The sequence below is a fragment of the Myxocyprinus asiaticus genome, chromosome 21 (genome assembly GCF_019703515.2).
Source record: "Myxocyprinus asiaticus isolate MX2 ecotype Aquarium Trade chromosome 21, UBuf_Myxa_2, whole genome shotgun sequence".
Taxonomy (NCBI): domain Eukaryota; kingdom Metazoa; phylum Chordata; class Actinopteri; order Cypriniformes; family Catostomidae; genus Myxocyprinus; species Myxocyprinus asiaticus.
The window spans coordinates 24,609,194-24,633,559 of NC_059364.1; the positions used below are offsets into that span (position 1 = coordinate 24,609,194).

The 24,366-nt window shown below is 39.9% G+C and overlaps 1 protein-coding gene across 2 annotated transcripts in view; it reads right to left on the bottom strand.

Moving 5' to 3' along the window:
- The window catches only part of LOC127411818 (delta-type opioid receptor-like), a 28,872-nt gene extending 5,843 nt beyond the window's left edge, over nucleotides 1-23,029 (bottom strand). The window contains exon 1 of one of the 2 annotated variants that reach the window (XM_051647627.1): nucleotides 22,595-23,029. In XM_051647627.1, the coding sequence (XP_051503587.1) occupies nucleotides 22,595-22,830 (236 nt within the window). In that variant the 5' untranslated portion in view covers nucleotides 22,831-23,029. Of the gene's footprint in view, nucleotides 1-22,579 lie in introns of both variants that reach the window. The other variant, XM_051647626.1, reaches the window with a different exon arrangement.
- Nucleotides 23,030-24,366: the final 1,337 nt, after the last annotated feature.

The window sequence follows — 24,366 nt, forward strand, 5'->3', positions numbered from 1 at the left end:
ACACAAAGCTTTTCCACTATGGCAAGGAATGGATTCATTCATCACCAACTGGAAATACAAGATAAGAGTTCAGGCTGGGAGCCATTACTAATGATCTCAGTCATCCAAAGGCTCTTTGTGCCAGACAAATGATCACAGCACTTATTTTCCCCACAGGGCACTGTCTAATTATGAAGGCATCTCAGGGATGCATTGCTTCTCTGTACTACACATTAAAGACTGCTGAGGTGAAAAAGCAGACCTACAGCATTACTGAGTGGAGGAGCTGCTCTTTGTTGTGAACCCCTCTTACTGGAAGCACATAAAAACGTATTCCTCTCCAACCTTATTCCCTGCTGAAAAGATCACCGTAGCTGGCCCATCAGCTACAGTAGTGGGTCTCAACTGTGGCGCAGGACAGCAGGGATTCTGATGTTGTGCTAATGTAATTGATAAAATTCAACTAACCATATAATCATGCATAGTCATGATAACAAATAAATGGAATTATTTTTTTAAGTGAGGAGAAACTCTTCCCAAATCTTTTGTTGTTGACATCAAAGGCTTTGTGTCCAATCAAACTCTATAGTATTTTGACAGAAATTCATATGTTAGCCAAATTAGACAGATGCCAACATGGACACATTGCCCTCATCCTCAAAAATCATGAACAAAACTACACACACACAAATGATGCAAACTACAATTACAGCGAGAATAAAAATTGTTTGTGCCGACCACAATGTGTTTTGTATTATTGAATTGAATTATTGGCTGCAGAGAGCATGAAAACATTGAAATGTAAGAGACAATTTTTATTTTCATTATTTACTTATGTTGTTTTATGAGTTTACTCAATCATTTGAGTAAAGTCAACTTATTAGGGTTTTCTTTGTATAGTATGCCATGTCACAGTAATAAAATTTAGCATTTGGTTTTTTGTTTAATTTTGTACTATATGCCCAATGTAAAATCTGGGTCTTGAAGAAATAAAAGTTGAGAACCACTGAGATAGACTAGCTCTAAACCAGCACAAACCAATGTGGACCACCATGCAGTGCTTTTCAGCAGGTTTATGTGCCTTATAACCTACGGATGCTTCCTGGGAACTAGAAGTGTGAGTAATTTCTCTAAACATTTGTAGAGAAAACTTCTGCAAGAACTTTTAAAGTTGAACTTTGTACCAAGATAATAAATGCATTCCGGACAACATGCCTTGCAAACAAGGTCTCTCATTAACCTAGAGGAAAGTGTGCAGTATTACTTATGGAAAGAATTAGGTGAAACATCAGGACAGCACAGACCCCAGTCCATAAGCTTAAACAAGTTCAGCAAGGACATCCACACTTGCCTACTTTGAGATGAAGATGGACACTTGCCTTCTACAGTTAAAACGCTCTCTAGAATTCTTGAAAGCAACTATTCAAAACGTAAAACACTGGAATGTAATACCTGCCATGATGAGGGTGGTCTTTATCCATGTAAATTTATTTCAGATGTTGAGTCTAGCAAAACTGATATAAAATGTCTGAGTATAATTGTTATTTCCTTGCCTTTGGCATGTGGAGACAGCTAATGCTCATAAAATATGACAGGTGACATAAACAAAACAAACTGGGCTTTTAAATACCCTGCACCTGCAGGCATTAAGAGTGAGAATATTTGTGGTACAATAATTTTCTTCTGTTATGGTTGTGTTCTCGTAACTATTTCCATAAATTGCTAATTAAATAACTGTCAACAAATCAATAATTACTGTTAAAACTGTAAAAAGTACCATTATAGATTAGAAACATAAGGCAGGCAATTAGACTCATTTTTCCCATTGTTTGCTTTAATTTAATAATGGTTTCAAAGACAATACATTTAGAAATGACTTTTGTAAGAGATAAAGGAAGCATGTAGTAACCATGCAAATCAGATTTTGTTGTGATCATAAAACCAAGGACTTTCTTGTTGCTAGGGAACACCAGAACATGTGCAGATTTCTTGTACCATCTACTTGTGTGCAGTCTGCTCATGGATGTAGACATATTGCAATGTATTTCAAATACTGGTAAAAAAAAAAGAAAAAGGAACAAATAAACTTTATGGTGTTTGTGAATTAGGCACTTCAGTAAATAATGTCAGAGTGTGTATTTGAATGGCTTATGATTTTCATAAACTGGGGGATGCGCATCACAAAAATAGATGACTCATGATGACTCAAAAGAATCAAAGCTTGAAAATTACATGTTGGTCATAACTAATGTCCCTCTGGTTTGACAGCATGTGTAATTCAAAAAAATACTCTTTAAACACCCAGTTATCATTTTTTAAAGGCAAGCTGTCAATCCAAATGACAAGCTTCTTGTAACAGGAAACTTTGTTTCCCTATCTGTCACTCACTCGACGTTGTGTCGATGTAGTGACACTAGGGGTCACTTTTGGGAGCCCCGAACACCTCTGCTTTTTGAAAAAAGGCCAATGGGAATTGGCGAGTGGAATTTGCATGCCACTACCCCGGACATACTGGTATAAAAGGAGCTGGTATGCAACCACTCTTTCAGATTTTCTCTTCAGAGCCGAGCAGTTGCATTCAGTGCACTGAATTCAATTCAAACTCAGTTTTCTTTACCGTTCACCTAAAACTGCTGGATTTACGGCGCATTTCAGCGGCTTCTCCCCCTCTGCACCCGTGGAGTGCAGAGAACGCCCTTGGGTACTTCGGCAGAGCAAAAGAGTATATTCTAAAGGAGTATATTTTCTTTCTAAAAGAGCGGCACACACGGAAACGTCTTTTTAAAGATGCCTTTCCGTTTGTGTGTTATTCCTGGTTGCGGTCGTTATCTCTCCCCTTCTGATGTCCACGATCGCTGTCTTATGTGTCTGGGCGCTGCCCACGCGGAGACATCGTTCGTGGATAGGTCTTGTCCTCATTGTGAGAACATGACCATGGCAACATTGCGGTCGTGGCTTGCATTCGTAAGAAAGCAAGCCACCCCAGCGGCTCCCCGCCTCTACCTACGGGTATGAGGCCGTGTCGGTTAGCACTGGGGGCGATTTGGGGACTTCAGTGGGTGCACCTCCGCCGGGTAAACCCCCACGGACCTCCCATTCCCCAGCATGCTCGCTTGCCCCTGTCGGGCTCTCGGATGAGACCGCCGGCTCGTCTCACCGCAAGTTCGACCTTTTATTCGGAGCCCAGGAAGACGATCGAGCATCAGCATTGGAGAGTGGGCTCGTCCACTCTGACGCGGACGCCTCGGATGGGCTCCCTCCTTCGGGTGTGGTCACCCAGTCTCAGGCCGACGCGGAGATGACGGACATGCTTTCCCGGGCAGCCACGAGCGTCTGACTAGAGTGGAATCCTCCACTCTCCCCTGAACCCTCACAACTCGATGATTGGTTCCTGGGCCCAGAGTGCCGCTCACAGCCACGCCCCCGCCCTGGTCCCTTTCTTCTGACAAGATCGTGGGGGGCACCTTTTACTGCCCGATCCTGATCTTTCAGCTCCCCCGCTCTCACTACCCTCGATGGTGGGGCGGCCAAGGGGTATTCGGTGATCCCCCAGGTGGATAAGGCGCTCGTGGTGCACTTGTGCCCGCAGAGTGCCACCACCTGGCAAGGGGTGCCCGAAGCTCCCGTCCAGGGCCTGTAGGTTTACGTCGACCCTGACGGCTAAGGCCTACGATGCCGCTGGACAAGCCGCCTCCGCCCTGCACGCCATGGTCTCCTGCAAGTTCACCAAGCCAAGGTGCTAAAAGTGCTGCACGAGGGTAGTTCTGACCCGGGATTGATGCAGGAACTGCGCTTGGCGACTGACCTCGCTCTCCGGGCAACGAAGGTCATGGCACGGTCTCTTGGGCAGGCTATGTCCACCCTGGTGGTCCAGGAGTGCCACCTTTTGCTCAACTTGGTCAAGATGAGAGAGGCCGACAAGGCACGGTTCCTTGACTCCCCCGTCTCCCAGCTGTGGCGTTGCTGTGTCTGGTGTGTGCTTTACGCATCTATTTGGATCGCACGCAGAGAAGCTCTGAGCAGCTCTTTATCTGCTTTGGTGGACAGCGGAAAGGAAGCGCTGTCTCCAAACAGAGGATTGCCCACTGGGTCATTTACGCCATCATGATGGCATATCACGCTCAGGACGTGCCGCCCCCTATGGCGCTACAAGCCCATGCTACTAGAAGTGTAGCGGCCTCCTGGGCTCTGACCAGTGGCGCCTCTTTGGCAGACATCTGCAGAGCAGCGGGCTGGGCGACACCCAACACCTTTGCGAGGTTCTATAATCTCCGGGACAGCTGGCCGGGTGTACTGCTTGCATATAGCACCTTTCCCCTCCCATGAGGTGAAGACAAGCGCCTTTGACTCCCAGTCGTGTTCACAAGTTGTGATCCCTGGATGACTTTCCTCCTTAGCCCTGTGGCAGACGAGTTTGCAGAGAAACTCGCTGCTGGCCCAGTACATGTGCTAACTAAGGTAGGTGCTCCACATGCGCTGGTTCCCCATAGGTGACCCCATGTGATATATCTTCTGCTAAATTGTTTCCCTGTTGGTAAACTGCGTCTTCCTTGGGCAGAGGCCCCTCTGCCCCCGGTCACCATGCTTGTAGAAACTCCTCCCACCTCGGGAAGGACCTACCATGCAACTTCTCCACATGACATACTTCTGACAAGACTCGGTAAGACCATGTGACGTATTCTCCGCGGTGTCTTCCCCTTGGGAGTGACACCCCCCCCCGACGTAGACATTTATGGCCCCCAGTCGGTTAACAAATTCCACTCTTTTTGGGGAGAAAAAGAGGAAAAGAGACCACGGCTGGGCTAGCCTGTCCCTATTTGTTGGACAGTCGACTTGATCCCAAAGGACCGTTCAACGCTCATAAGAGCGTTGGGGGAGGTTACGTGATGGCCTGGTGCGCTGGCTACGAGGCACACAGCGGTCTGCCCGTCTCGCACCGTCAGTCCACGTAACACAGTTCAGATAGTTGTGGTGTTTTGTATAGGCACAACATCGAGTGAGTGACAGATAGGGAACGTCCTGGTTACTTTCGTAACCTCCATTCCCAGGCACAAAACCTGAATGAGTGGTTTCATACCAGCTCCTTTTATACCCGTATGTCCGGGGGAGTGGCATGCAAATTCCACTCGCCAATTCCCATTGGCCTTTTTTCAAAAAGCAGAGGTGTTCGGGGCTCCCAAGAGTGACCCCTAGTGTCACTACATCAACACAACGTCTCGTTCCCCCCATCAGGGAACGGAGGTTACGAAAGTAACTAGGACGTTTCATCTATAAAAGCAAGAAAAGAAGAAAAGGGGATAGAAACGGATGAATAAATCAAAAGCCTCTTTCCCTTTTTGTCATTATGATCTGCTCAGAAAGCCCTCAGACTGGCAGAGGAAAAGATGATAATGTGACCAAAATGGACCAAGACAAACAAATCTGGGTGAGTCATACATGAGTTGCCTTTGCTGATTTAAAACTAATGAAAGGTGACATTTACATTTAGTATATCAGACACACTATAAGGCAAAGCAGGTTAGACTGGAGTCCAGCAGTCAAGCACCTGCTGTCTAGCACCAACCAGCCAGCTTGTCTGTATGTTTCCATGCCAATTAGTGGCTGTCAGAGTTTTGTTATGTGTCAGACCCATGAAAGAATTAAGCATAAATCATGCTTTTCAAGTCAGTCTGTAGCTCTGTCACACAGTGAGGCTGATATGTCCCCCATAAATCTGTTTTGGCTTTGATCAGTCTTCTTAACCAATAGCAGAAAACGATTTGTTTTTGAAGGGTCTTGTTAAATAAAATTACACCAATAACTTTTGCTTTCTCCTTCAACAATTGTGTGAGTTTTCAGAAATCAAGTATTTATTGTTCTCTGGTTTACAGAGTTATTTGACCCAAAAATTTATTTTATCTCATCATTTACTCACCGTCATGCCGTTCCAAACTCATAAGATTTCTTTTTTCTATGGAACACAAATTGAGAAAAAAAAAAATTCTGGTTGTTCTTTTGCATGCAATTACAATTAATGGGAACTGGAGTTTACAAGCTTAAAAACTGACACAAAACCACGATAAAAATATCATAAAAGTGGTCCTCATGCACTATATTCCAAGTCTACTGAGGTCATGCGATAGCTTTGTGTGAGGAACAGAAATTCAATTAAATCTTAACAGCCATCTTAGTTTTCCATGGTGTGTTCATGAGAGTTAATGTGAGGAGTAACAATGTCCGATTCATGTAGGAATCATATTTTTATGTTGAATCTTTTCAATAAATTGGACAATCCGGTTTACAAAACCAGTCTGCATGATTTGTTCACAAATCAAACGGAACTGGTTCTCGAGTTTAACTGACTCAATATTCTGAGTTACAGTAGCAGCTCACTGGAAGATAACCAGTGAATAACGACTTCAAATTGGGTCTGTTCCTCACACGAAGCTATCGTGTGACTTCTGAAGACTTGGAATATTGCACACAAGTCATAAGGACCCCTTGTATTATACTCAACCTAGTCTCATAGAATAAACATTACTATAACTACATTTTTGCAACTGAGATTTACATGCCGCGTTCTACGTTTCATCGCAGCTTCCTGGTGAAATGAACACTAGAGGCGCTACAACAACTGTGCGTTTTATTTACTTTCACACAAATCACAAGTACAACGGTTGATTATGACTTTATAAAGTCATATTTTTCGCTCTTTCACTCTCACACAGCTATATTATGATATCCAAACACTTTTATTCTAGTGCATCATTTAAAAAACGATACATTTTAATGCTTGTATTATAGACCAACCTATATTTGCACACTTATTCCTTGTGTGATTAACTTCCATGGTAGCTCAACTGATAGAGTGTTTGACTTTGGACTACGAGGAGTGTGGCTCTAGACCAGTAAAGCATGAAAGCTGACACGTGAGACAAAATGATGTGGTTGCTTTAGAAAATTTGACTTTTTTTAAGAACACTATTCTTAGGGTAAAGATGTCTGTTTTGTTCACCTCTCATTTATCTTTTAGGACACTATTGGTTAGGTTTAGGCAAAAAGGGAAGTGCATTTGACTCATTAAAACCTCCATCTAAAATTCACCTAAAAAAGCTTGTCTGTTTACAACACCATTTCACTCACTTTTGGCGCCCCGCTGCCGGACATTTCCCAGGAAACTGCAGCAAAACGTGTAACAAAGCATGTAATTCTGGTTTGCAAAGATTTTGCCATGGTCATGTAAATTTCATGAGATCAGACTGATTATACTTCTATGGTATTTTTGCATCTTTTTGGAAGTTTGAAAGCTCCAGTATAGCTCCAGTTCTATAAGAAAAGACTCTGGATGATTTGAATTATTATGAATGTAGAGAAACTTATAATATTTGGCGTAAGCCCCATCCTAAGGTTCAGCACTCAGATACTTGCTTGAACTGTCAGATCCTGCCGGAGGCGATGATGGCAGGGGAGCAGAGCTTACCCCCGCCCAGGACAGGACCAAAACTGGTAGAGATGGGGTGGAGGGGGTGAAACCACCGCTTATGCTTCCATTTCTCCACCGTTGCTGTATTTTCCCAAAATTTCTCTGTTTGCGTTCCACAGAAAGAAGTCTTACAGGTTTGGAACAACATTAGGGTGAGTAAATAATACCAGAATTTTACAAACCTTTAATAAATGTGCTAATGTCAAAATGTGCAAGTACATCATTTTTCATTTCACTACATTCTTTATTTCTTCTATTAACCTGCAGTTGCTCTTTAAGTTGCAAGATCTTGCAATTAAAAGTTAAAAGATAATGACAGAAAACAAAAATCATAGATAAGTCAAAGAAGAAGAAATAGCACAATAATAGAGTAAAATGATGTTGCACTATTCATACTATTCATTTCACCATATCATCCCGAGAAAGGACTGTGGTTTTCTCTGACAATTATTAATGATGTTTTAATGATTCTGCAGACAAGCTTGGCTGTCTCTCGCATCCCTACAAATATTATAATTTAGTTCACTCTCACAGCATAGCAGCAGATTCATTGCATGCATTGGTTGACAGAGGTTTAAATTCTCCCCAAGACATCCATTCCAAAGCATCAAGTTATGTGCATCTTAGAAAAAGCTTTTATTTGCACTGTGTGGATTATTCAGCAATTACACTAATAATAACAAATAAGAGCCAGCCATAAGATGTGTACTCAAGTTTACTATTTTTCTTGAGATTCATTTTTTCCATATTACAAACTTTCACTCTTACAAACACTTACACTTACAAAAATCCTACATAAATAGTTAAACTTTGTCTATTTCTTCTTTTAAATATCATATTCTTTTAAATATTTTTTCATTATATTTATTTAAAGATAAAAACAAGGCCCTCATTATTTTCAATACAATAATTACTTGTGTCCAAGCAAAAAACAAAATTTCTGAATTTGTCATATTAAAGGAAAAAATATTACTTTGGGGCATAAAACCTTCCATCAAGAGGCCCTGTGCACACATATTTTATAATGGATCATTAGAACCATTAAGCCTGCCAAAGGATCAATAAACATTTGTGGCTATCGTCCCTTTTGTTAGCTCAGTATAAATAAAGTGTACATCTACAGTATCTGAACATTCAGAAACAGAGTTCAAAATGCTGTAAAGCAAAAAAGGGTGCAAAGAGTCAGCAGTGGATGGACTGAATAACGCCTCTCCTAGTTGTCTCTTATGACAGTTTTTACATTTATCTTAATAATTAAATGTTCTGGTTCATTTGGCACAAATCGAGGAGAAAATTTGTCAAGATAAGAAAGAAATTTCAGCATGCTTTTGATTCATAAAACAAATGAGAGAAACTGTGTACTGTATTGATTTTTTGGCTCCTCTCTTGAGTATTGTTCTATGGAACAGTAGTAAAAACACGAATAGCATGATGTTTTAGAGCCCCACACACGAGGAACCTCAATCCAAAATTCACTAACGTATACAAAGCTGTACTTAAATTTGAGTGTCCTTGAGCCTAGAGAAATACCAATGATGAATGTTTTCCATTTATTTCTGGGTTGCTTCTATCATGATGCCTGCTGCCAGATACATGTAGTGGATGCAGTTACTGCAGGACCTGATATGTTGGAAACAACCACATGAGCGTGACAAGAATCATATTTAAATTCACAGCATTTACCCTCTCTTAGCACTTTAAACTTCTTTACCACACCACTGGTATTCTTTCACTTGCAAGAATGCCTAAATGTTGGATCATTTACAACAATAATCCAAATGCAATTATCAGCAGCAGAAGGCCTTACAGACATTAAAAAAAGATTCTGACCATTTATTCAGTACGCTCCAATTTACACAGTGTTAAGCTGTGAGGATGTGAAGTAAAATATTTAACAGATTTTATTTTATTTTTTTGACTGTTTTAGTTTGTATGTTTTTAAAGCTTTGAACAGCAATTGCATTTACACACATTGAGCACTTTATTAGGAACACTATGGTCCGACGTGGTCTTGTGTCAGGTTTAAATGTTTTTTGTTCATGTTTTGTTTTCATGCCTTTTCTTTTGAAATTAGTTTATTTCCTGTCCCTGTTTCTGGTCATGTGTCCTTGTCATGTTATTTCCTGTTCCCCTCATTTGTTCCTGTCATGTGAGTATCTGGTTTCATGTGTCTTGTTATCTCATTATCAGTTCTGTATTATCATTGGTTCATGTTTATTAGTCTTGTTATCTTGTTTTCAGTTCAGCTACTGCGTTTATGTCAAGGGAGTCTTTCCATTGAGGACTACGTGGCTGAGTTTTGTGGACTTTAATGGTATTGCCCTCAAAGACATTTTTTGTGTGGGCTTAAATGATCCAGTCTGCTCCAGGATGCCTGGAGGTTGTCAATTAAAGTATATTGACTTTGCCCTGTTATTGAGTGGTTCGGCCTTTACTGTTGGAGTAGTGGATGAGGAACTCAGCACTCCTACACTGGCCACCAAATCAACCACGTCAGAGCCCACCACCACGCATGCCACAGTCAATGAGCCAGCGCCCACGCCTGCCACGGTCAATGAGCCAGCGCCCACTCCTGCCACGGTCAACGAGCCCATGCCTGCCACAGTCAACGAGCCAGTTCTTGAAGCCTCGTCCGTCCCAGAGCCAGCATTGCAAGCCTCATCCATCCCAGAGCCAGCATTGCAAGCCTCATCCATCCCAGAGCCAGCTCCAGTCCTAGAGGAATTTTCGGGGGGCACTATGGCTCCAGTAGTCTCTGAGTTCTCTTAAATGGAGACCACTTTCTCCCCAGCCTCAGTGGTCCTGGAGACTTCCTTCATCGATCCTCCCATGGCTCCGCCTTCCGATTCTCCTACAGCTGTGCACACGGCCGTCACTGCCGTGCTCACGGCCACGAAGGTCATTCCCCTGTTGCTGCCCGTGCTCACGGCCATGAAAGTCATTCCCCTGTCGCTGCCCGTGCTCATGGCCATGGAGGTCGTTCCCCCGTCACTGCCCGTGCACACGACCACAGAGGTCATTCCCTCGTCACTGTCTATGCTCACTGCCACTGCCTGCGCTCACAGCCAAAAAAATGTTCCTCCATCGCAGCCAGTGCCCGAGCCTTCCACGGCTCCGCCCTCTGAGCTGCTCCCTCCTGAACCCTCTCCACCGGGCACAGAACTCCGTACCCTCTGCCCCGAGGCCACCTCCCAGGCCTCCTGACCCTGTTCCTGCCATGTGGCTGCCTCCCAGGCCTCCTGATCCTGTCCCTACTCTGTGGTCACCCACCAAACCACTGGACCCTGCTCCATTCCTGGAGCCACTGGTTCCACCCTGGTCTCCTGCTCCATGCCCTGTCTCGCCAGGCCATGCCTCCGTACATCTTTGTGGTAAGGTCACGCGTTACGTGGAGGAGGAGACAGGAAGCGCATCATTGTTTACAAGAGAAGGAGCGCTGTACAAAAGTTTAATTGTCTTTGCTGTAGATTTGTATTTGTATAAGTGTATTGTTCAAAATAGTCATTTGGTGTGTGTATACTGGATGCTTCAACCTTCAGAAACCTCAAAGAAAATACAAGCTGGGAAAAATATTAACTTTTCATCGTCTGCCTATACATGATCATGAGCGATTGAAGCTCTGGCTTATCACGCTGAACCTGGATATCAGTACACCCCAACATTCTCCCAAATATTGGAGGGTGTTCAGTGAACATTTTACCCCTGAGGATTTCAGACCAAGGAGACAAAGACAAAGGGTCGATATCTGAATTCATCGGCTGTGCCCGTGCTGTTTTTCCAGCAAACTCAGGTATGTGTGAATACTTTGTCATTGTCAAGCCTCCCTCAGCAAGATAATTCACCGCATTTCTAATTAAACCCGATTTCTAATTCACCCCACCTGCACTCAGTTCACTCGCTCATCACTGCCTGCATAAATAAGTTTGTGAAGCTTCTCTTCTGTGTGAGATCACCTGTACCATTGATCTCAGTGTGTAAATCCTGTAAATCCTGTGAATCTCAGTAAACGCCCTCGCACTTGGTTTCACTACTACAACTTTTGTGGCTTGAATTCCTGACAGTCATATAGCCTATATATTTCTGCTAAAATAAAAGCACAAGTAGATAACACAACGGCATTGCTCCGAAATAAAGGATGGTTATTAACTGCAGTAATGTTTTTTTTATTATTATTTGGAAATTATTTTTTATTTTCATTTTATATTGTTTTGAAATTGTTTTGGACTGTTTTGGTTTGTGAACGGTGCTTGGCCTATGGTCTGTGCAAGTTTCTCTTGTAAACAATGACGCGCTTCCTGCCTCCTCCTCCATGTGATGCGTGACTTTACCAACAAGCTTACGTCATCCCTCTCATGAACGTGCGTCACAGAGGTGTACGGAAGTGAAAACCTGTAGTTGTTTTGTTTCTAAAAATAATCAATCGTTTGGGTTCAGAAAAACTTTATTTGTCGACTGGAGTCGTGTGGATTATTTTGATGCACCCTAAATATGCATTTTGGACCGTCAAAAAATGGAGTACATTCACTTGCATTGTTTAAAGGAGGAGGCCTGAAATGAAATCCTAAAAATCTTAAATCATGTTTTGATGAAGAAAGAAACTCAGATACATCTTGGATGGCCTAAAATGGTAATTTAAATGGAGTAAATTATCAGCACATTTAAATTTTTGGGTGAACTATTCCTTTAGTATCTATTCTCAATTTGGCCGGAAACATCAGTGCAAAAGCGATCCTCCGTTGATGCAAGAGTTTCTTGAAGGAGGGTTACTACACAAAACAAACTCCAGCCGCTAGTCAGAGCCAGCACAAAAAGAAACAAAATGGCGACCAGCTTCCTCAGACAGTCAGGTGTATGCTCAGTGAGTCAAGCTCACTTGGGGGCCATGTGAGAAACATCAAATGGCTTACTCACCCTATTGTCTCTATGAAAGACAATGCTTGCTGTGGGCATGTAAATATTTTGCGGCCATCCTTAGTATCTATTCTCAGTTTGGCCGGAAACATCAGTGTAAAAGCAATCTTCCATTGATGTAAGGGTTTCTTGCATTCCTTGAATCTATCACACTTCTCTCTTGTCGAATTCGCAAAGTCTGGGAACAAGAAAATGCTGTGGTTTTTCCAAGAAAGCCTTCCTTTACTCCTCGCCTCTTGTAACACAAGATCTTTATCATATGATCTCAGAAATCTGGCCAGAATTGGCCTCCCTCAGCGGATCTGTGAGCCGGGCCTCTGTGAGCTCGCTCGATTTCCAGCTTATGGCCAGATATGTCGAGCAGACTCGGGAAGAGCTCGTCTAGGAATTTCACCATATCTCGGCCTTCCTCATGCTCAGGAATTCCAACAATTCGGATGTTGTTTTGCCGATTATGATTCTCCAAATCCTGCAGTTTTTCCCAAACACGTTCCAAGTCTATCTTGGTCGCTAGCAGATTAGCAGCTAATTCCTTCTCCGATGACTCCAGATAATCGATCCGTCTCTCAATGGCCCCGATTCTAGTAACCAACTCAGAGAATTTTACCTCCATTGCCATAATCGATCGACGTATTACAGCAAGATCCTCCAGGTCCACTACGACTTTCGCCAGCATTACAGACATGCTCGCCAGTTGCCGCTGAATTTCTCCCACTGCACCGTCCAAACCGAGGTATCAGCTTGAGCACGTAAGTGTCTTTTAATATCTCCAGAGCCCGAGGATTTGGAATTCTTTGACATGTTGACTTCTTAGAACAGTTATGTAACAGGGTGTATCGAATCTCACCGGTTTATGATACAAAAAGAATGAAAAACTAGCAAAGTGTGCAGAGCTCGTCGTTCACACGTCCAACCCTCGCATGGCGCCATGCGACTACAAGGAACAACTTTCTTGGCATATATATCACTCACAGTTAAGAAGAGCTGCCTGACTCATGGTTCTTCAATGTTTTTTTAAAATCCATTGTTTTGAACGTGACGTCTCCTAAGCTCCCGTGGCATTATGGGATAGTAAAGTGTCCTGTTGATCCGCACTTTAGAATCTCGCCAGAAATAGTAGGTCATCCGGGTATTTCTCACTGTTTAATGAATACTGAGGATTTGGACATACAAGTCTATTGGCATATTGTTTTTGGCATACTATATAGTAGGGAAGAATGGATATTTGGATGCAGCGTATGTCTGAAATGAAAAACAAAATGCATATACGAGTAACTACAGACGAACTTAAAAAATACAGTGAATCAAAAATACAACTAATATTTTTGTTACTTTTTGCATTTGGTTTTGCTTTCAAGCACTTCCTTCTGTGAAAAAAACATCATGCCACATGTTTATGATAGCTTCATCCATCAGCACTGAGTGATTTACATGTGATAAGTGTAAGGAATTAGTCAGGCTGACGTAGAAGACTAATGAGTTAGAGACACGCATCCGAACGCTAGTGGAGGTCAGTGAGAAAGAGAAGCCTGTAGATATTTTTTCGGAAACAGGTAGTACAGCAGCAACACACACACTTCAGTTCCATCTGTAGAGCCCCTGCAGCAGGACGTTTAGGTGACGTCTCGGCAGCAAACTCGTTGGGCAAAAAGATACCACTCTCCCATTCCTGTTAGGATTTTCAATAGATTATACCCACTCAGTGATGCACCCACTGAGAAGTGTGTTGGAAACACCCTGGTTATAGGTGATTCTATTGTAAGGAACGTGGAAATAGAGGCTCCAGCCACCATAGTACAATGCATTTCAGGTGACAGAGCGTCTGACATCAACTCAAGTGCTGGCTTATGCTAAACGCAGATTTTCTAAGATTGTTATTCATGCTGGCACAAACGATGTCATTTATAACACATTTTATTGATATCAAACTTGAAAAAAATTCAGATAAACACCATATAAAGGTAGGGCTACTAAACATTAGATAATTTTCATCCAAAGTACTAATTGTAAATGAAATGATTACAGATCATAGTTTAGATTCGCTCTGTTTGACTGAAACCTGGCTTAATCTGGATGAATATATTCATTTCATGAGTTCGTTTGCCCATATAATCTTTAAGCTATTAAGGTTAAACTTATTTGGCTTGCTGTCGACGGAAGAGGGGCTCGATGAAGCAGCTTCAGCTCAAGCTCTGTAGTATCCCCCCGGGACTATTAATAGGAGATGATTAAGTGGGGCAAGATGCCTAGGGTAAAGGTGGAGTTCGGGAGGTGGAGGGATGCTAGAAACAGCTGAAACCGAAGAGAGGTAAACAGATGCTTATATACTCTGGCTGTTAACTGAAAAATTAGATTTTACATTTAGGAACTTCATTTAAATGAGTATACTCCCCAAGATTATTGTTATAAACATGAGCCTCACATGAAAGGTCGAGAAGGAGGTGTTGCTACAATTTACAGTGATGTTTTTGGTGTTACTCAGAGGTCAGGATATAAGTTCAGTTCTTTTGAACTGATAATGCTTAATGTGACATCGTCAGATATAAATAAAAAATCTCTGTCATCTTTTGTTCTTGCTACAGTAATCGTTGGTGACTTCAACATTCACATAAGTAAAGAAAATGATACACTGGGATTAACATTTATTGATATTCTCAACTCTGTTGGGGTGAGACAAAATGTGACAGGATCAGCTCATCGCCGTAATCATACGCTCAATTTAATTCTGTCATATGGAATTGATGTAGATAATATAGCAATTCTGCCGCAGAGCGATGACATCTCAGATCATTACCTCATCTCTTGTAAGATGCGCTTAGCAAAGATCACTCAATCTACGCCACGTTATCGATCGGGTAGAACTATTCTTTCGACCACTAAAGATAGCTTCACTAACAACCTTCCAGATTTGTCTCTAATACTCAGTTAACCAAAAAACTTAGAAGAACTTGATGTAATCACAGAAAATATAGATACAGTCTTCTCTAGCACTCTTGATAGTGTTGGCCCCCTTCGATTAAACAAAATTAAAGAGAAAAGCCCCACACCGTGGTAGAATGATCACACTCATGTTCTCAAGAGAGCAGCTCAAAAAATGGAGCACAAGTGGAAGAATACAAAATTAGAGGTCTTTCGTGGTGCATGGAATGATACAGAAAGGCTCCAAAAATTGCCAGGTCTGCATATTTTAGCAAACTCATAGAAAATAACCACAATAATACTAAGTGTTTATTCAGTACAGTGGATAAATTAGTAAGGAATAAAGCTTCGACTGAACCAGATCTGTGTCTCAATTTATTCCCCAAGAGCAACTTCAATCCTTTGCTGTCACAGGACAGGAAGAGCTAAACTTATCAAAACATTAAAATCAACAACATGTCTGTTAGATTCAATACCAGGTCATTTTTTGTAAAGCTGCTTTAAAATGATGTGTGTTGTAAAAATTGCTATACAATTAAAAATGACTTGACTTGACATTTGGGAATCTAAGCAAAGTGATTTCAATGCCAGTCTTGTCCCTGAGCTTTTTAGATATCTTTTTGAGAGGAAACATCATAATGTACAGTATGTTGAATTGCAAAGTGTCTCTTTGAATTAACTCATGTAATCACTCAAGATTTTTTATTTCTCCTGAGGCTGATTTTATATCCACATGTTGAGGGTCAATAAACCAATTGCAAACTGCAATCAGCTCATTTATCACAGAAGTAGATTGCACCTATTGGGCAAGTTTGTCTTGTGTTTCCCACAGTAGGCAGCTTCCTCTAAAACTGTGATTTGTTGCTCAGAAATGCTCAGAAACCTTTGAGGTTCCACAAAGCAAAGGAAATAATGTGACCTTATGCAGGGGTCACATACAGGTGCCTCTCAATAAATTAGAATGTCGTGGAAAAGTTCATTTATTTCAGTAATTCAACTCAAATTGTGAAACTTGTGTATTAAATAAATTCAATGCACACAGACTGAAGTAGTTTAAGTCTTTGGTTCTTTTAATTGTGATGATTTTGGCTCACATTTAACAAAAACCCACCAATTCACTATCTCAAAAAATTAGAATATGGTGACATGCCAATCAGCTAATCAACTCAAAACACCTGCAAAAGTTTCCTGAGCCTTCAAAATAGTCTCTCAGTTTGGTTCACTAGGCTACACAATCATGGGGAAGACTGCTGATCTGACAGTTGTCCAGAAGACAATCATTGACACCCTTCACAAGGAGGGTAAGCCACAAACATTCATTGCCAAAGAAGCTGGCTGTTCACAGAGTGCTGTATCCAAGCATGTTAACAGAAAGTTGAGTGGAAGGAAAAAGTGTGGAAGAAAAAGATGCACAACCAACCGAGAGAACCGCAGCCTTATGAGGATTGTCAAGCAAAATCGATTCAAGAATTTGGGTGAACTTCACAAGGAATGGACTGAGGCTGGGGTCAAGGCATCAAGAGCCACCACACACAGACATGTCAAGGAATTTGGCTACAGTTGTCGTATTCCTCTTGTTAAGCCACTCCTGAACCACAGACAACGTCAGAGGCATCTTACCTGGGCTAAGGAGAAGAACTGGACTGTTGCCCAGTGGTCCAAAGTCCTCTTTTCAGATGAGAGCAAGTTTTGTATTTCATTTGGAAACCAAGGTCCTAGAGTCTGGAGGAAGGGTGGAGAAGCTCATAGCCCAAGTTGCTTGAAGTCCAGTGTTAAGTTTCCACAGTCTGTGATGGTTTGGGGTGCAATGTCATCTGCTGGTGTTGGTCCATTGTGTTTTTTGAAAACCAAAGTCACTGCACCCGTTTACCAAGAAATTTTGGAGCACTTCATGCTTCCTTCTGCTGACCAGCTTTTTAAAGATGCTGATTTCATTTTCCAGCAGGATTTGGCACTTGCCCACACTGCCAAAAGCACTTGAAAGTTGGTAAAGTTGGTTAAATGACCATGGTGTTGGTGTGCTTGACTGGCCAGCAAACTCACCAGACCTGAACCCCATAGAGAATCTATGGGGTATTGGCAAGAGGAAAATGAGAAACAAGAGACCAAAAAATGCAGATGAGCTGAAGGCCACTGTCAAAGAAACCTGGGCTTCCATACCACCTCAGCAGTGCCACAAACTGAACACCTCCATGCCACGCCGAATTGAGGCAGTAATTAAAGCAAAAGGAGCCCCTACCAAGTATTGAGTACATATACAGTAAATGAACATACTTTCTAGAAGGCCAACAATTCACTAAAAATGTTTTTTTTTATTGGTCTTATGATGTATTCTAATTTGTTGAGATAGTGAATTGGTGGGTTTTTGTTAAATGTGAGCCAAAATCATCACAATTAAAAGAACCAAAGACTTAAACTACTTCAGTCTGTGTGCACTGAATTTATTTAATACACGAGTTTCACAATTTGAGTTGAATTACTGAAATAAATGAACTTTTCCATGACATTCTAATTTATTGAGATGCACCTGTATAAACAATTGTCTGCTTGTGCCATTTAAAATTAATTTACATTTCTTTTTGTTTACACCTCTCATCAGGGACTAAAAACTAAATGTTTTCCATTTCGGATGGTTCTGAGCAGAAACCATATTTTTTCATTCTGGTTCCAGCATTCTGCTGCCTCCTTTCTGACTGGTAACCGGTTAGAAATAAATTAAAGAATGGTTAATAACTTTTTTTTTTTTTTTTTAAATGACTCTGCTAAGGGTGGGTGATGTACCAGTTGCAGTGTTACCAGTTAATAGCCAAAATCTCTCTCTCCAGCATGCATGCCACACTCCTTGGGCATGTTTGCACTAAATGTCTTCTTATGTGGGCTGAAGTATTTTTAATTTAAACATGTTACAATTATTTTATTATTTTATTTTAAATATTTGTTTTAATTAAAGATCTGCTTCTTGGTCAGAACCCAGAAGCATCAAATCTGTATCAGTGGGGTTATAGCGATATCGTGTACATATAGGGGCAATAGATATAGTGCAAAATTTGTCAACTAATGCAAATAGTAGTAACAAATGAAGATAACGCTTACTCAAAATAACTACTTCAGAAAAGGCTGCACGATTTTTTGTTCATTTCGATCACATTTGGCATTTTATAACGTCTAAAGTATTCTATAAACAAATTAATCTCCATTGTGATTGGATTGGATTGATTTGAACATTTTTCATAACAAATCTATTCGCCCCATTGGGGCCTTTAGCCCCAGCAACAGATACATTTATCCCAAATAATATCCTTTCACTTATTGAACAGTTATTAAAAGACTTTTGATTTAATCACCTTGAACAAAACTGAAAATGATAAATAAGTATTTTGTCTCAAAATAAATGTTGATTTCAGGGATTTTCATTAGCATTTGCAACATTTTAAAAAATATTAAAAATTAGATCAAATTGTCTCAAAATCAAACTTTAGGCATTACATGCAAATATCTCATGGATCAGGAAATTTGCAGTGCATAGTGACAAACAGGTGTTTAGGAAAGTGCTGTGGTAGTTTTTGTTGCTATTTAGTGTTTTGGGAGAAAATAAAATCAAAGGAGCCTTTTAACCTGTGGGGCATTTAGCCCTGTTGTATCCCACTTTTTATCTCAATATTTTGTATCTGGATTAACCATGCATGTATATATTTATATATAGTTGTCTATAAGGTCTTCGGCTTGTCACAAAAGGTTACATCTAAAATGTGCATTAAGGCAAAGAAATGTGCGATGCAGCAGTTTCTTTCAGAATCAAAGCACATGCTTGTCATGTTCAACTAAAAAGAGAGGTTTCATTTTTGGGCAACAGGAAGTGGTTTAATTCTGAAAAATGCACTGTAATAAACTAAATTTACACTTTGGTTTCATAAAAAATAAAAAAATTAAAAAAAAAATAAAAATAAAAATCTGAATGAAATTAACTGGTTATTAACCAGTTACCAACATTTAAAAATAAAGTTTTCACCAGGGCCATGCACAGACATTTTAAAGGGCAGTGGCTCAAACTGAGAAAGGGCATACCCCAGATTTACACTTTTACATGTTTATTGATATATAGAATAGTATTGCCTACATACAGTATTATTATGCTAAATATAACTCATGTAGAATAATGTAGATATTTGTACTTGTTTTCTTATTCTGTATACTAATATTAAAGGAATGTTCTGGGTTCAATACAAGATGAGCTCAATCAACAGCATTTGTGGCATAATAATAAAAATAATAATAATAATAATAATTGATTACCACAAAAATGGGTCCTTTTCTTTAAAAAAAGCAAAATTCTGGGTTCTAGTTAGGCACATATAATGGAAGTGATAGGGGCCAATTTTTTAACATTAAAATACTCACTATTTCAAAAGTATAACCACAAGACATAAAGGATGTGTGTAAAAATGATTTTAGTGTGATAAAATCATTTACTAACCTTTTCTGTGTAAAGTTATAGCTAATTTTACACCTTCGTTAACATGAAAATGTAATGTTAACAAACCCTAAAACGACTGTAAAAAACTAAAATAATACACAAGTTTTAACAGAAGAATTCATGTAAGTGCTTTTATAAAATTATAAGCTTCACATTTCTGTTTAAATCCTCCAAAAATTGTCCCCATTCACTTCCATTGTAAGTGCCTCACTAAAACCCAGATTTGTGCTAAAACTAATTTTTGTGGTAATCAGCATTATGCCACAAATGCTGTCGATTGAGCTTAACTTGTATTGAACCCAGACCATTCCTTTAATATTAGTTTTACTTAAAGTATGCTTTACTTTCAAACACAAAGTTAAACATTACTTCCTCCCACGATTTTGAGAAAAACACCTTCCTGTGGACAATATGTGAAAGATATTTTGCTATTTATTTTCATCATGATTCACCTGCTTGCTTGCTGGTGTTTTGAATCCAGCTTTGCAAAGAAACATTCCCTTTAGCAGCCTCCATCCACTTTTTCCCTTTTTGTCTCAATCTTCTTTTTTGTGAAGGTGTGGTACTATAAACAGTGTGCAAAACACACTTTGAACATATACAATATGCACAGCATAATGTGATGCCTGATATGCAGACCCGGTGTTATTTAACATTATGCAGTTAAACTCCAAGTTTACTAAAGTGTTATTATCACTGTCTTCATTGTTATTTATATATACACTACCGTTCAAAAGTTTGGCATCACTTGCCTGAAAAGTTTCTCATGATCTTAAAAACCTTTTGATCTGAAGGCGTATGCTTAAATGTTTGAAATTAGTTTTGCAGACAAAAATATAATTGTGCCAACATATTAATTTATTTAATTACAAAACTAAAATTTTATTTAAAAAAAAAAAAGTTTTTGAAATGGATGACTTGGACCGAATAATTAAGAAAAGCAGCCAATAAGTGCCCAGCATATACAGTTGTTCTCAAAAGTGTGCATACCCTGCCAGAAATTGTGAAATTTTGGCATTGATTTTGAAAATATGACTGATCGTGCAAAAAAACTGTCTTTTATTTAAGGATAGTGATCATATGAAGCCATTTATTATCACATAGTTGTTTGGCTCCTTTTTAAATCATAATGATAACAGAAATCACCCAAATGGCCCTGATCAAAAGTTTACATACCCTTGAATGTTTGGCCTTGTTACAGACACACAAGGTGACACACACAGGTTTAAATGGCAATTAAATATTAATTTCCCACACCTGTGGCTTTTTAAATTGCAGTTAGTGTCTGTGTATAAATATTCAATGAGTTTGTTAGCTCTCACGTGGATGCACTGAGCAGGCTAGATACTGAGCCTCAGATCTGCTGCTCTGCCAAACAAGAGATGCGACACAACAGCCAAAGACGGTCGTCTAGTGCATGTTTACATAAACAAACAATACAAAAATATGCGGAGAGTGTTTTACTATTCATCATGTATTAATTGCTTTGGTGCTGTGGATAAAAAGTGTCTGCAAAATGAATAATTGCAACCCTAGTGCACGTCCATGGTTTTCACTCCAGAACAATTGAAAGGGACTTCGTTCCTGGTTATGGTTACGTTCTGCAAAAAAAATTTGTTCATTCTCGGTTTTCGTTTTTGTTCCTTGGAACATTTTCAGTCCCTGCCTCTCATAAATTCAAATGACATTCCTGATGAGCCAATATTATTCTGTTTAAGAAGTGAATGTAAAAGTTCTCAGCATCCAAGACACATTTCACACAGTATAGTTAATGTGTGCGTGATCTGAATTTCAGTGCCAGTCAAAAACAAACAAGCCCAAACCACCATTTACTCATTAAAATTAATTCGGTTCCATTAGAGGATAAATTACTGTATTGATAGAGCATTCTTTCCTTGAGACCATTATTGAGATGACAGGTTTGAACATCAGGTTCAGATCAGTTGTGTTTCATGAGTACAGGGCTGATGAGGCAGTCACAGAAAACCACCTCTAAATCAGCTTAGCAGTTGACAGCTGTGAATTGTAAATGTAAGGTGGATAGCATGGGCATGAACACAAACACGCAGGTTTGATTAAGTTATTATTAGCCTTTCACTCTCTTCTGCATTTCACAATCGATCATTCATGTGAAGCATCAGCGCAGATGTATTATCATTTGGCTTGTCCTTCTAAATTAAAAATCTCTATTGATCATGAAAACTAGGATATGCGTAGGCTACTTAATAGCTATTTCATATGGGGTGAGAAATCAACGTGGATGAAAATGTAATGTTCCTGTAATGTGTTGTTCTCCTGTACCGTGTTTTAGGCTATACACTGGCAAGAAAATAAAACAAACGAGTTACTTCTAACATTCACAATATATATTTATATTTCGTATCAATAAGTAATCTGTAACGTGAGTCTATCAGTGGGAACGAAATACACAGTGCTGCGCAGAGACGCATTTACGCACTTTATTTTATTTAGGAAAACATATTTGAAATATAGCATGTGATTATTTGATTCCATTACTGAAAGAACATTATTTTGACTCCATTAGCTACTGGTGTTAAAGAAAGCATGATACCATAGTGCGAGACAGGGAGTTTCTACAGTGTACGTGCTGTTTACGATCCGCTTCACCGTTAATAGATGGCCAGAAAACACTATCAGCATCTGCTCTCTCTTCACATTTCAACAGGTCTCCCTCCTGATACGAACACACCTTATTAGAGCAACTATTTGATGCTCTATTCAGAGAGGGAGTCAACCATCTCAAATCTTTTAAAGATAGGCTACATAAGCAGTGATTAGACTATAAGGTAATTGACCTGCGTGTCAGCTCTTACCGTATAATAACATACATGACGAGGACGTTGCCCACCAGTCCCAACACACACACTATGGAGTACAATGTGGTGATGATGATCGCGACTATCACGGGAGTTTTGTCCTGCTCAGCCGTACTGTCACATCTGGAGCTGTTCATGTTCAGAAGACTGGAGCTGTTGCTGAAGTTTCGGCAAAACACACTGCTATTCGACATGACTGGATTAGAAATCGGGTAGAGAAAGTCCGAAATGTTGCCGCTGGTTTCCATTGTTTATCAATCACGCGTTTCGGTGTCGGGACTGTCCGATTTCGAAATGCTCCGGAGTCCAAACCGTTGAGCTAAGACAGTCTGCTGCTGCAAGTGTTGCTACCAGTCTCTACACGGAACGATTTCGTCTACGACTATTTGATAACTCTGTCAGCGGTGTTCACATTACCCTCGCGAAATTGAATCGAACGTCGCTCATAGCGAGTATTCGCATTTTATTCCACAAAATGACGTCACATAGATATGCACATGACTGGAGGCTTCTGAACAGCCGCTGATGGGCTTTCCAATGAACTCTTGATTCCACCACCCCCCAAGATTTATTTATTTTTTATTGGTGTATGAATTCACAATAGTCTAAATATTCTGCATCTCCAACTGAGTTTAAGCTCTTAAAATATTTAGACTATAATCTTGATGACCTGGTCTCCTCAAATCAAGTGTTCTGCTTTTTACACTAAAACAGTAGCTAATTCTTTTGAAGAAATAGCTAATAATAATTTGCTATTACATACACCACCCATAATAATGGCTACAGATGTGGATTATAAATTGCTATGACTCTCAGTGGTTTCTAAATAGGTAAATATTAGTGGAAACATAGTTGTCATGTCATCTAGCTTTGCCTGGGCAATAACTGTAGAAAGGTTTAATAGAATGTTTGAAGTCACTTTAATACTTTTTGCCTATACAGAAATTGACTTTCAAAAACAAGCCCATTGAGAAAAAACATTTACTGAAGTAAAAAGTATGACAACAATTACTGGTCTCCCCATTTGTACATTTTAAGTCAGACTGTACCAGTAATACGATATTGGCTACGACATTTACTGTACTGTTTAGCTGATATCTACACAAATAATAGCAGAGCACCAAATGATGGTCTACACAAATCAGTTGCCTCTGCTTTGGGCTTTAACACAATATGACATATTGATTAACAATGATGATGACATAATGATTTTAATGATTTGCAACAAGCCACTAAATCTTCTGAAGAAAATGAAAGGTACATATGCCAAAGACAAAGCCTTTTTTTTTTTCTATCTAGAGAAAACAAAGCCTCAGATTATTTGAACGTTTTATGATATTATGTAATACTATTAGTATCAGATGTCATGTGTTAGCTGCAAAGCCCCAACTAATCCAATAGTAATTGATTTTAATTATTCTAATGTATGTGTCTTTGACATAACTTTCCTTTGAAAACGTTAAATGAAATAAATTAGATTCTGAAAACATGTTGGGTGAGCATTATCAAGCATTACGAAAGTAATTTAACAAGTGTGAAAAGATGCAAAATAGAGATGTTGTATAAATTAAAGAAATCCAATTATCTCCTGGCCGGATGCTGAAACAGCATTTGCACAAATTGTGTTTAACAGAAGTGCACAGTGTTCACATAAAACAATTTGGCAAGCCTGTGGTTCAAATCCACAGCCAATAGAGATTTTTTATTTAAAGGTACAGTTCACCCCAAAATGAAAATTCTCTCATTTTTAATCACTTTCATGCCATCCCAGATGTGTATGATTT